This window comes from Leucoraja erinacea, chromosome 28, assembly GCF_028641065.1.
Source record: "Leucoraja erinacea ecotype New England chromosome 28, Leri_hhj_1, whole genome shotgun sequence".
NCBI classification, from domain to species: domain Eukaryota; kingdom Metazoa; phylum Chordata; class Chondrichthyes; order Rajiformes; family Rajidae; genus Leucoraja; species Leucoraja erinaceus.
Window position 1 is genome coordinate 26562101 of NC_073404.1, and position 14149 is coordinate 26576249.

Genomic DNA, 14149 nt, shown 5'->3' on the forward strand with positions numbered 1-14149 from the left:
TAAGTGCAACGAGATTTGGGTTTGCCGCTTCCATCCGATGTCATTACTTAAATAACTAATAAAATTTAGATTTAGATACCCCGAGAACATGGTTTGTAAAAAGAACATTTCAACAGTAAAACAGACAAGATATATACAGCTGTATAATCATGCTTGAAACCATGTAATGGCATCAAACTACTATGTTTGATTTTGTCTTCAAACACGAGACAAATCTGCACGTTAATGTGTGTGTGTGTGTGTGTGTGTGTGTGTGTGTGTGTGTGTGTGTTTAGTGAGTGAGTGAGTATGTGTGTGTGTGTGTGTTTATGTGAGTGAGTGAGTGAGTGTGTGTGTGTGTGTGTGTGTGTGTGTGTTTATGTGAGTGTGAGTGAGTGAGTGTGTGTGTGTGTGTGTGTGTGTGTGTTTATGTGAGTGAGTGAGTGTGTGTGTGTGTGTGAGTGAGTGAGTGTGTGTGTGTGTGTGTGCGTGTGTGCGCGTGAACAAGCAGCATTCTGATAGATGAGTGTTGGTTTCAGTGGAAGAAAGCCCTTACTCATCTATACTTTGATAATCCCCATGTCTTCAACTTATTTGTTCAGCTGGTGTTATATTATTGTTTAATTAAATCGTTTTTTTAAAACATATTACCCACATGATGCCGTTCAATATCATAGATGGCAACATACGCTCCTTGATAGAACTTAACTACATTCCACAACTTTAATAAGCCGACTGTGTATGTACAAACTAAATCATCAAACTCCCAGGATTACTCTGGCCTTTGCTCCATTGTTACTCAGGATCAGGCACGGAAATCACTATCAAAACATGGAGGGGACCGGGGGACACAATTTCTTGGCCGCCGCGCATGCATGCGCATACTCACACTCACACGTACAAGGCTTTGGAGGCTGTAGCCGTGGGCCCTATGGATGGTAATTTAGTGACGGGTGCCAGCAGTCGCCAAAATGAATTAGAGAAACCTGAAAGGTAACTTTGTGGTACTAACCTAGTGATTTCTTGCCAAAACCAATCTTATTGTCAGCACTTAAACCTCTTCCACGCTCAGTACGGAGGTTGGATGGATCTGCAACTGAGGGGCTGGCCAGATGATGGCTACCTGTAATATTATCAGTGGATCCATGGTTAACATGTGTAACACACTGCAGGACTGTTTACAGAAAATATAAATAGTAATTTAAAGCAATAAAATAAAATTTCAGCAGCCCAGTGTCCAATGGACTTTTTACCTGTACAGCATATGTTGTGCATGTAAACAGGAAATGCTAGAAATACCTATCAGGTTTGACAAGGCCTGTCCAAAGAGATACAGGATTTATGTTTCAAATCCATAGCCTTCTATCACCTGAAATGTCAATTCTGTTTCTTACGCCAGATGCACCTGGCCAGCTGAGTATTTACAGGATTACTATATTTACTTCAAATTGCCACTTTTGTACTTTTATTTTAGTGTGCAGACTGACTGAGGCACTCAACACTTCCGGGCTTTATAGTCCCTCCGGAAGGGGTGTGGCCTTCAGGAGAGAGAATCTCAACATTTTTTAAACACTAATAACTCTTTTATTTTTCATTGATGGGAAAAATTGTCTTGCGCAGCGTAGTGGGACTCTGAGTAAGATGGCCAAAAATCACAGCCGTAATTGGCGGCGCTTTTTCTAAAATCAATATACAGACCAACAGGAAGTGGTCAAGATCAGACTTTTAGCAATATAGATATCAATTGATCCCATGGAATGATGGCCCAGAGCTTGTTTCAATGGCCGAGAGCTTGTTTAAATACCCTGGTTATTTATTCAGTACCTTCTCAGTTCCAGTATCAGCATTGGAAGTCTCGTTAGTGCTTCTATATCCTTTTAAGAAGATGGAGACTGACCTGCACACCATATTCTAAGTGTGATCTACTCAACTGTGTTTTGTACCAATGAATATTTATGGAGAACACTCAATATGAATATAACAAATGGCTCTCTAGGCACTCTCACATTTTATCTTACAAATGTATCCATTCTTGGAAAAGTAATCTCCATGGACCAAGTTACCCTTACTTTCTTTTCCGTTATATGCAAAGTGGAATACATTGAATGCAAAGTGCGGGTCTGGCTCCAATGAAATAGTTTAATCATTTAACTCTTCAGTTAATTGCTGATCCTTATATCAGTGGATCTATGATGGAGTCAAGTTGTTTGTTCGTTTTGTCGTTTGTACTTAACAGTGTATAATTAACTAAAGGGCAACCATTTGTCAAAAGGGTTTTCTATTGAGGCACGCCTTTTTTAATACAAACTGCTCGGAATAAAAGACTATTGTGCCTTTCGGTTTCCTACCCAATTCATCCTTTTGTTTTCTTCCCTTGTAATTTGTCGAGTTGCTCGTGGAATCTTTACCATCTTGACTCGATGAACTGCAATCAGACTCACTTTCACTGTCACTGGAAACAACTAAAACAGAAGCAAAAGATTAATGGCGTTTCCAAATGAGCTTAACATATTTTTGCAATAAAATTGTAATGCAGCAGAAATTCAAGTGAAGAGTTTAGGATTATAATGAAGGGAGGTGCTGTGGCTGAAGTGTGAAGCATGCATTAACTAAATGCTCCAGCACAGTATTGTTCAGTTAGAGAGTGCCTTCTCCACACATTGTATTGATTGATTGATTGATTGATTGATTGATTGATTGAATGAAAGATACAGCATGGATACAGCCCTTCAGTTCAGCGGGTCTACACTGACCATCGATCACCCAGTTCTATGTTATCCCCACTCCTTACACGCCATGAGCAATTTGCAGAGGCCAATTGGCCCATAAACCAGCACATCCTTAGGTTGTGGGAAGAAACCGGACCACCCGGAGGAAACCCACGTGATGACAGGGAGTTGTTTAAGAAGGAACTGCAGATACTGGAAAATCGAAGGTAGACAAAAATGTTGGAGAAACTCAGCGGGTGAGGCAGCATCTATGGAGCGAAGGAGAATGGCAACGTTTCAGGTCGAAACCCTTCTTCAGACATGTCGACACACAGACAGCAAGCACCCGAGATCAGGATCGCGCCTGGGTCTCTGGTACAATTTACAATTTTACCGAAGCCAATTAATCTACAAAACTGTATGTCTCTGGTCCTGGGCAGCAGCTCTGCCACCTCACATACTTCAAGACAGTGCAAATCGAGTCTACGTTGCCACTAACACAACTGATTGATTGATTGACGAGTCTACGTTGCCACTAACACAACAGATTTTACCCCTCAACTCCATTCTCCTGCCTTCTCCCTGGATCCTACAGCAAACTGCTGATTTGGAAAGGGCTATCTTTTTTCACACAACAGCAAAACAAACCTCAATAATAAGTAACAGTTCCCTATATATTTTTGTTATCACAAAAACTATTTTAACTGGCCAAGTCAATGGATATTTTTAAGGCAGAGATAGATAGATTATTGATTGGTACGGGTGTCAGGGGTCATGGGGAGAAGGCAGGAGAATAAGGTTTGGAGGGAGAGATAGATCAGCCATGATTGAATGGCGGAGTAGGCTTGATGGGCCGAATGGCCTAATTCTGCTCCTATCACTTACGACCTTATGAACTTAACATGCTGCTGAACAGCTATTAAGATGTCCAGCATAATAACACGAATAAAATTTAAAAGACAAATAAATGGTTTTGGTTCTGTGTAGCTGACCAATGTACTCATCGTTTATTCAGATTGCTTACTGCCAGGCGATGCAGTATCATTCCATTAAAACCAATGGAATATTATACTTTATCAATTTCCTTTCAAACCCTTTTACAATAGTTTTCAAGCAGTTACAATTGACAATACAATTCTCATTTATTTATACAATGCCAGTCTGCATGTAATTCTGAAACAAAAAGGCCTGAATTTTTATGTGAAATACAAGATGTTGATAGCATAAGTGAAATAATAGTTTATACTTTGTATTCTTACAAATGATCAAGATATCAAATTATGTTTGCACAATTTGGCGCCATATAATTTGGTTGCAGGCTCAATCCACCATTACAGACACAGCCGCAAAATATCTTTGCTTTGGTCGGACCATTTGTGTTAATTGTGGAACCTTTTTATTGACAAGCAAGTGCGATATGGTGGCGCAGTGGTAGAGTTGCTGCCTTAGAGCTCCAGAGATCCGGTTCGATCCTGTCTGTATGGAGTTTGTATGTTTTCCCCGTTTTCCCCGTGACCTGCGTGGGTTTTCCCCGGGAGCTCCGGTTTCCTCCCACATTGCAAAGACGTACAGGTTTGTAGATTAATTGGCTTTGGTAAAATTGTAAACTGTTCCAGAGAATCGCTGGTCAGCATGGACTCGACGGGCCGTAGGGCCTGTTTCCGCGCTGTATTTGAGGAAGGACAATCTTGCTATTGAGGGAGTGCAGCGTAGGTTAACAAGGTTAATTCCCGGGATGGCGGGACTGCCATATGATGAAAGAATGGAGCGACTGGGCTTGTGTTTACTGGAATTTAGAAGGATGAGAGGGATTCTTACAGAAACATATAAAATTATTAAGGGATTGGACATGTTGGATGTGGAATCCTCTGCCTCAGAGGGCGGTGGAGGCTGGTTCTCTGGATACTTTCAAGAGAGAGCTAAATAGGGCTCTTAAAGATAGCGGAGTCAGGGGATATGGGGAGAAGGCAGGAACGGGGTACTGATTGTGGATGATCAGCCATGATTACATTGAATGGCGGTGCTGGCTCGAAGGGACGAATGGCTCCTGCACCTATTGTATCTAAACTAAACTAAACTAACCAATGATGTCTTCAGTATGATTAGCTGTGTGGTGCAAGACCAGAAGCTATTGACAACTTAATTCATTGCCTGCTCTCCAGTTCACATGACCACAGAAAGAACTACTATTCCCATAAGGTCTTGTATGAACCTCCACATTGCACAATATTTCTCTTTAGCTGAGGCAGAGAAAGGGATCAATAACAGTGACAAGCTCTCATATATTTTTCATGCAAAAATGAATATTTCAATGTTTAAAGTAGTAACATGTATTAATACTGACAGGCAAGAATCGATTTTCATACCATTTTATGAAATAATCAGGCATTTGAAAAACATGACATTTTTTAGCATGTAATTATCAGTTAATGCACGATTAAATCTACAAATTACAGTGACAGGTCATTGGTCATTAATTTTGTTTTATTGTTAAGGACACGCAAACAGTCCCAAAGCTACGGTTTAACAATTTCCACCTGATCCAAGACCTTTGCACGGTGAGTGACCCGGTCGATATTAGGGAAATTAAAATCTCCCAGTAAAATCACCCTACAAATTTTACAACTATCTGTGATCTCCCTGCACATCTGTTCCAATTCCCGCTCATTATTGGGAGTGCCTTTAACACAGTCTCATGAAAGTGATGGCTTACCGCTTTAGAACAGAGCCGAGGAAACACTTTTTCCACACAGAGAGTTGCGAGTCTGTGGAATTCTCTGCCTCAGAGGGCGGTGGAGGACGGTTCTCTGGATGCTTTCAAAAGAGAGCTAGATAGGGCTCTTAAAGATAGCGGAGTCAGGGGATATGGGGAGAAGGCAGGAACGGGGTACTGATTGTGGATGATCGGCCATGATCACATTGAATGGCGGTGCTGGCTCGAAGGGCCGAATGGCCTACTCCTGCACCTATTGTCTATTGTCTATCACCCCATTCTTGTTTCTGTTCCACCCATATATCCATACCGAAAGATCTCCCAAGAATATTCTCTATACTTTCACATCTTCCCGCTGCTGCTCTGCTCATAAAGTCACAGAATGATACATTGTGGAAACAATGCCATTCAGCCCAACTTGCCCACACCGGCCAACATGTCCCAACTACACTAATCCCACCTGCCCACATTTGCCTCGCATCTCTCCAAACCTGTCCTATCCATGTACCTGTCTAACTGTTTCTTAAACACTGGGACAGTCCTTGCATCAGCTACCTCCTCTGGCAGCTTGTTCCATACACCCACCACCCTTGTGTGAAAATGTTACCCATCAGATTCCCATCAAATTGTTTTCACTTCACCTTAAACCTATTTCCTCTGGTCTTTAAATAACCTACTCTGGGCAAGAGACTCGGTGCATCTACCCGATCTATTCCTCTCATGATTTTATACACCTCTATAAGATCACCGCTTGTCCTCCTGCACTCCAAAGAATAGAGTCCCAGCCTACTCAACCTCTCCCTATAGCTCAGACCCTCCAGTCCTGGCAACATCCTAGTAAATCTTCTCTGCCTTACAGCGCCAGAGACCCGGGCTCGATCCTGACTACGGGAGTTGTCTGTACGGAGTTTGTATGTTCCCCCCATATCCTGCGTGGGTTTTCTCCGAGAGTTCAGGGTTTCTTCCCACACTCCGAAGAGCATACATAATAATCTGTGGGCTAACAGGCCCTTTGTCCTGAGTCCGCGGACCAACAAAAATTCATACCGTTGTCCATATTTTTGTACAGTACACAGAATAGAACCCAATTAACCTGTTACGTCTTGTGTGGGATCGCAGGTCCACAGCGTACAGACTCGTGACAACACCCGAAGGGCACCCAAATTTCCACGCAACACTGTATCACTCTAATAACTAAAAAACTAAAATTTTTTCTGATGTTCACTACAATGTTCATCCCTCTAAAAGTCATCTGCAACATGGTCATTTCCCTCATTCCCAGAAAGCCAGTACAAACATTTGCACACACTTTTCTTAAAGACTAATAGGTAGACAAAAAAAGCTGGAGAAACTCAGCGGGTAAGGCAGCATCCATGGAGCGAAGGAACAGGCGACGTTTCGGGTCGAGACCAAGTTAGCTGCCAAAAAGAAAAACCTGCTAACATTGCACCCGTAGTCGGGATCGAACCCGCATCACTGGCGCTACAAGTGCTGTAAGGCAGCAACTATCCCGCTGCGCAACCGTGCCGCACCAGTCCAAGACTAGTATCGCTATCTGCTGCAAGTTGAATCACCAGCTCTAACTCTCTGGTCGCTTGAGACAACGTCTGGCATTTCCGACACAGATGGTGCCCGGTCCCACCCTCCAGCACTTTGTGTTTACAGCAGTTCCATGCGTCTAGACGCGTACTTCAGCTTCTCAGTCCCAAATCCTCTCCCCATTCACTAATCAACTGTGATCAATAACACACCACATCCACATGCCCACACAACTTCTTTACAGTCTCATGGTCATTAGAGCTTCTGTGGTACATATTGCACCATGGGCTGATTTTACTATTTTTTCAATAATGATAGAAACATAGAAAATAAGTGTAGGCCATTCAGCACTTCGATCCAGCATCGAGAATCAATATGATTATGGCTAATCATCTCACTGAGTTTATGTCCACCATTTATTCTTATATTCTCCTAAAACCCTATAAACCTCTCCAATAATATTTGTTTATTCATTCTTCATTCTCCAGGTATTCATTTCCTGTTATTTATCATCATTTGAGAAGAACTCGTCAAGTAACTCACCTAATGGATATCACTCCAAGGATATCACTCCAACAAAGATCATAAAAACTTGCATCAACATTGCTCTAAGTCACAGCGAGAAATTGCAAAGTTGGTTGAGGTGAGCCAAGCTTCTGCATCCAGGATACAGAAATAGAAAACACCATAGAAAGCATTTTATCAAGATGCTTCATAGCTTGGTTTAGGAACAGCTCCAACCAAGACCGCATGAAATTGCAGCGAATTGTGCATGCAGCCCAGACCATCACACAAACCAACCTCCCTTCCATTGACTCCAGCTATACCTCATGCTGCCTCGGGCAAAGCCAGCAGCATAATCAAGGATGAGCTACACCCTGGCCACTCCCTTTTTTCCACCTCTCATCAGGCAAAAGATATAGAAGTGTGAAAACGCACACCACCAGATTCAGAGACAATTTCGTCCCAGCTGTTATCAGGCAACTGAACCATCCAACCACAACCAGAGAGCAGAGCTGAACTATTATCCACCGCATTGGTGACCTTGGACTATCCTTAATCGGACTTTGCTGGGTCTACCTGACACTAACTGTTATTTCCTTATCATGTATCTGTACACTGTAAATGGCTCGATTGTAATCATGCATTGTCTTTCCGCTGAGTCGCAACAAAAGCTTTTCACTGTTTCTCGGTACATGTGACAATAAACTAAACTGCAAAAGGACTGTCAAGCAAGGGTCCAAAACCGGATCGCTATCTCCCAAGAGGATGGACACGTGTGGCCGCAAAATAAAGACGACTCCAAGAGATGAGGCCTTGCTGATTTGGGAAAGTAAGGAGGATCTGAGAAAGACGAGCAATGCCCTGAAGTCTCAATAAGTTCAAGCACTGTACGCCATGCCTTTATTGAAGCTGGTCTTATAGTCAGAAGACCTGGGGGGGGGGGATAAAACCACCTAACTGCTGCAATGAAGAAGAAACAATACCAGTGGGTCTTGTAATATAAAGATTGGACATGTGAACACTGGGGTAAGGTGATGAAAGCCATTTAGAAACATAAAAACATAGAAAATAGGTGCAGGAGTAGGCCATTCGGCCCTTCGAGCCTGCACCGCCATTCAATATGATCATGGCTGATCATCCAACTCAGTATCCCATACCTGCCTTCTCTCCGTACCCCCCGATCCCCCTAGCCACAAGGGCCACATCCAACTCCCTCTTAAATATAGCCAATGAGCTGGCCACAACTACCCTCTGTGGCAGAGAGTTCCAGAGATTCACCACTCTCTGTGTGAAAAATGTTCTTTTCATCTCGGTCTTAAAGGATTTCCCCCTTATCCTTAAGCTGTGACCCCTTGTCCTGGACTTCCCCAACATCGGGAACAATCTTCCTGCATCTAGCCTGTCCAACCCCTTAAGAATTTTGTAGGTTTCTATAAGATCCCCCCTCAATCTCCTATATTCTAGCGAGTATAAGCCGAGTCTATCCAGTCTTTCTACATATGAAAGTCCTGACATCCCAGGAATCAGTCTGGTGAACCTTCTCTGCACTCCCTCTATGGCAAAAATATCCTTCCTCAGATTTGGAGACCAAAACTGTACGCAATACTCCAGGTGTGGTCTCACCAAGACCCTGTACAACTGCAGTAGAACCTCCCTGCTCCTATACTCAAATCCTTTTGCTATGAAAGCTAACATACCATATGCTTTCTTCACTGAATTTCTGGGTTGTGGGCCAACATAGCCAACATGCTCGGAGATCAGTTGGAGGGCCGGTGTGAAAATGTCACATCGACCCCTTCATCTAACATCCTGAGAAGAAGATGTTCTGAGATTGCTTCATCCGTGACGGTTTTGGTCTGCTGCACCGAGTTGACGGAATGATGAGATCAGTGCAACACATCGTTGCATTGCAGAGAAGAGCAGAGTCGGAGATGGGGATGAGTTTTCCAGATGGATTCGGGCTATTCCAGCAAGACCTTGCACCGTCCTCACATCAAAGATAGTGACCCAATTGTCAAGCAGAAGGTGATCTGTCTTGGACTGACCCGGTAACTGTCCCGACCCAAATCCGACTGAGCACTTGTGGTCAATCAATAAGGAGAGCCTGAAAGGAAAGGGCTGTACCATAAGAAATTCAAAGAGGCCATTATACAGCTGTGGTAGAGAGATTAATAAAATCCTCAGAGACGGTCAGAATCTAGCTGATTCCATGCCAAATCATGTCAAAGACTTGATCAAGAACCATAGTGGACATATAATGTGCTAAAGACATAATGGCATGGTGATAATGAATAACAGGTAGCTCTGTGACATATATATTGACTTGTTATATCCGGTTGATTGAATTCATTTGCACAAGGATGTAATAAAAGCAAATGCAGCAGGTAATTCACCCAACAGGATCCGAGAAATAGTTTATGCGCTCATGATTTAAATGACACTGCATATTGCTTGGGACGATATAAATAATTCATCCCTCAGTATGATGCATTGTGTGCAGTTTCACACATGAAACGATTAACGATCTGCTCAATACTAATGAAGACTTTCATTATTTTTGAAGACCAGGGCAGCACGGTGGTGCAGCAGTAGAGTTGCTGCCTTACAGCACTTGGAGCACCGGAGACCCAGGTTCAATCCCGACTACGGGTGCTGTCTGTACAGCGTTTGTACGTTCTCCCCGTGGGTTTTCTCCGAGATCTTCGGTTTCCTCCCACACTCCAAAGGCGTACAAGCATGTAGGGTAAATTGGCTTGGTACAAGCGTAAAATTGTCCTTAAGAGTTGTGTAGTACAGCTTTAATGAGCGAGGATCGCTGGTCGGTGCGGACTTGGTGGGCCGAAGGGCCTGTTTCCACGCTGTATCTCTAAACTAACAAGTGCCTCTCCGTCAACTGCAGAGAGTTGTAATTCTTTGTGGAAATATTGTTTGGAGGAACTCAGCGGGACAGGCAGCATCTCTGGAGAGAAGGAACGGGTGACGTTTCGGGTCGAGACCCTTCTTCAGATATAGTCTGGGTATATCGTTCTGAATCACTAGGGTTATTAAAATGCACAGGTTACATGGAATGTATAACGTTAATTATTGCGTTTATTGGTGGGCACAGTGTGCCTATTGATTATATATTATTCATTCCACCGAAATTTTACAATATACTTTAAATAATTCAATCTGTTTTTAACACTAAACTATGGGCCAAAATAATCACCTCCAGATTTCACACAGTGTCTTCTTTCAGCTTCCACAACAAGTTTTACACGTGTATCATGAGCACCACTATAAATACACATACAAATTATCCGCAAATCCGTTAATCTTCACTAGGCATGAGTTTGAGAGAAAGAACTGGCTTGTACCTTCCTGCTGGATAGCATACAATGTATGTCTGAATGTTGTGGGTCTGTACTCGCTGGAGTGTAGAAGAATGAGGGAGGAATTCATTGAAACCTACAGAAGAATGAAAGGCCTAGATAGAGTGGATGTGGAGAGGATGACTCCATTATTGGGAGAGTCTAAGTCCATAGAGCACAGCCTCGGAATAAAAGGTCGTATCCTCTAGAATGGAGATGAGGAAGATTTTTTTTTAGCCAGAGGGTCGTGAAACTGTGGAATTCGTTGCACTAATAGTTGAGTTGGCCAAGTCATTGGGTATTTTTAAAGCAGATATTGATAGGTCCTTGATTAGTCAGGGTGTCGAAAGTTAAGGGGAGAAAGCAGGAGAATGAGAGGGAAAGATAGATCAGCCAAGATTGAATGGTGGAGCAGACTTGATGGGCCAAATGGCCTAATTCTGCTATGTCTAGTGGATTCCTCATGCTACATTCAATTTCCAACTTGTAAACGTTAATGGTGTCATTTTAATCGTCGCCAGTTGCGAAAAATAAGCTGCATTTTTAAGGCCTTGTTTAATCCTTCACAAAATGCAGAAATTTGGATTTATGCTTTTAACATAAGACATAGAACCGTACAACACAAGAACAGACCCATAATGTCTGTGCCGAACAAGATGCCAAGACCATCACGTGTTCCACGGGAAAATCATTTTCAGGGGATCATGTTCCTCCTCGTGACTACTCACCAGCAGCCTCTAAAAATGATCCAACTATCATAAAAAAACAATTTACACCAGAACTCTGCTATCATGAAGACATCAATGCTGGGGAGCCTGCGGGGATGGTAGGAATGTCTGTGCTGTTATGGAATCCTGCAAGCTGAAGAATTATCATGACTCCCCGGGATAGTTCATATTCTATTCGGCATACTTCAGCAATCATAAGAGCTCTTTCAAAATTGTATTAATTTACAAGGTGTCTGTTCCTAAATGGACCAGTCACTGCCGGTAAAAGGCATTTACTAAAAGCATTATCTTGTGAGTGACAAATTGGAGTTGTAATGTCTGGTAAATGTACTTCCACTTCAGTTTCTGTCAAGGTCATTGCATTAGGAGGGGAAATTGGTGCAAGTGAATCAGTCAAATGGGCAAACTGAGCATGGAGGAATTTGCTCATTAATGCCTTAATGTTAAGGTCCATCGACCCCAGGTTCACCTCAGGGGAGCGACCACTTTGAGTGTCACGCTGTGTCATAAAATAGCAAAGGATCTGCATACTTTAAAGAAATAGGCAAGAGTACCCTGCAATGAATGCTATGTTTGGAGAAGCTCTGCTCTATCTGGGTAAGAATAAATTTACTCAAACAAGCACAACCAAACAACAAACATAAAACATCGTCCCAAAGCATTTCCAGATTACGGAGAACCATCCCAATTTCAACTTTGATGTAAAAAACACACAAAGCGTTGGTGTAACTCATCAGGTCAGGCAGCACCACTGGAGAACATGGATAGGGTCAGACTCCTTCAGAATAGCATCTACAGTCCCTTTTGTCACCAGCATCTGCAGTTCCTTGTGTCTACATTAAACTATGAAGAGGAGGTTTTGGAGAAATAAGAATGGGAATGGGATAAAAAGGATGGGTGATGTTTTGGGTTGGAACCCTTCTTCAGACTGAAAGCGGGGGGGGGGCTGGAGGTAGGAAAAGTTCTTCCAAGCCCCAGTTCCCTCCCTCCACTTTCAGTCTGAAGAAGGGTTATGTCGCGAAACATCATCGATCCTTTTATTGTCAAGAGATGGTGCCCGTCCCTCTGAATTACCAGCACTGTATCTCTATCTTCGCTATAAACAGATCTGATTCTCAAAAACTCGTGATTCATAAGGTTAATGGCCCAGAATTTGCAGCAAAAAAATTGCAAAGTTCTGAAGTTGAAGTAAGCTGCTGGCAATAATTTTCCGATATTGGTTTCTGATAAAGGAGACCATTTTGATTAAAAAATGGCTGCAAGGATCAAAGGTGGTTTATTTTCATTTATTCCAATGTATATTTGTGTGTGCTGTGAAGTCAAATTCCACTGTGCCTTAATTGGTGCATGTGGCACTAAATGTGAACTTGTGTGTAAATGTCAAGTGTCATAATTTTTAATAATCATCGATGTTTTTCTATTTTAAGTTTAAATCATTTTCAACATCTTTTGAATGGTTCTGAATTCTAGACCCCCCCCCAATTCCAACACTTCATGTAGAATCAAGGAACTGCAATGCTGATTACAAAGAAAAGATACAATGTGCAACGTACGAGGCAACTCAGCAGGACAGGCAGCATCTCTGGACAACAAGGATAGGTGATGTTTTGGTTCGGGACCCTTTTTCAGTCTGAAAAACGTGAGTCTGGAGAAGAGTCCTGGCCTGAAACGTCACCTATCCATGTTCTCCAGAGATGTGGCCTCACCAGCTGGGTTCTTCCACCACTTTGTATCCTTTTCCGTAATACAGCCCCTACAGTTCCTCGTTTCTACATTTTGTCTGCTCCATTGCAAAATCTCCTCAATGTATGCCCACTTAGAAACATAGAAAATAGGTGCAGGGGTAGGCCATTTGGCCCATCGAGCCTGCACCGCCATTCAATATGATCATGGCAGATCATCCAACTCAGTATCCTGTACCTGCCCTCTCTCCATACCCCCTGATCCCTTTAGCCACAAGGGCCACATCTAACTCCCTCTTAAATATAGCCAATGAACTGGCCTCAACTACATTCTGTGGCAGAGAGTTCCAGAGATTCACCACTCTCTGTGTGTAAAATGTTTTTCTCATCTCGGTCCTAAAGGATTTCCCCTTTATCCTTAAACTGTGACCCCCTTGTCCTGGACTTCCCCAACATCGGGAACAATCTTCCTGCATCTAGCCTGTCCAACCCCTTAAGAATTTTTTGAAGACGTTCTCCTCCTCTCTCCGACAGAAGATCTGCTGGACCCTCTCTCAATGTTCCCCCTCTGTGATTCCTGCTACTCTCAGAGTCTGAACAAAGGGTCCCAACCCAAAACGTCACCTATCCCTGTTCTCCAGAGATGAACACTTTCACACAGTCTGTCTTAGCCTACGTGATCTCCCAGTTGCCAAAAACTGTAATTCCCATTCCAATTCCCATTCCAACATTTCAGTCTTGGGCTTCCTCCACTGTCAGACTGAGGCCAAACGTAAATTGGAGGAACAGCACCTTATATTTTGCTTGGTCAGCTAACAACCTGGCGGTATGAATATTGAATTATCTAACCACGTAACCCTTGCATTCCCTCTTTCCATCCTTCCCCCACCCTAGTCGTCCAACGAGTTTCACTGTCAACCTGCTCAGTTCACACTCTGTATCCTCT

General features: G+C 42.9%; 1 protein-coding gene across 4 annotated transcripts in view; it reads right to left on the reverse strand.

Moving 5' to 3' along the window:
* LOC129710820 (rab effector Noc2-like) overlaps positions 1-14149 on the reverse strand; it is a 106354-nt gene that overhangs the window by 2474 nt on the left and 89731 nt on the right. For 3 of the 4 annotated variants that reach the window (XM_055658076.1, XM_055658074.1, XM_055658077.1), the window contains exons 7-8: positions 2328-2441; positions 992-1102 (exon numbers count right to left, since the gene is read on the reverse strand). In XM_055658076.1, the coding sequence (XP_055514051.1) occupies positions 992-1102; positions 2328-2441 (225 nt within the window). Of the gene's footprint in view, positions 1-986; positions 1103-2327; positions 2442-14149 lie in introns of those variants that run through there. The other variant, XM_055658078.1, reaches the window with a different exon arrangement.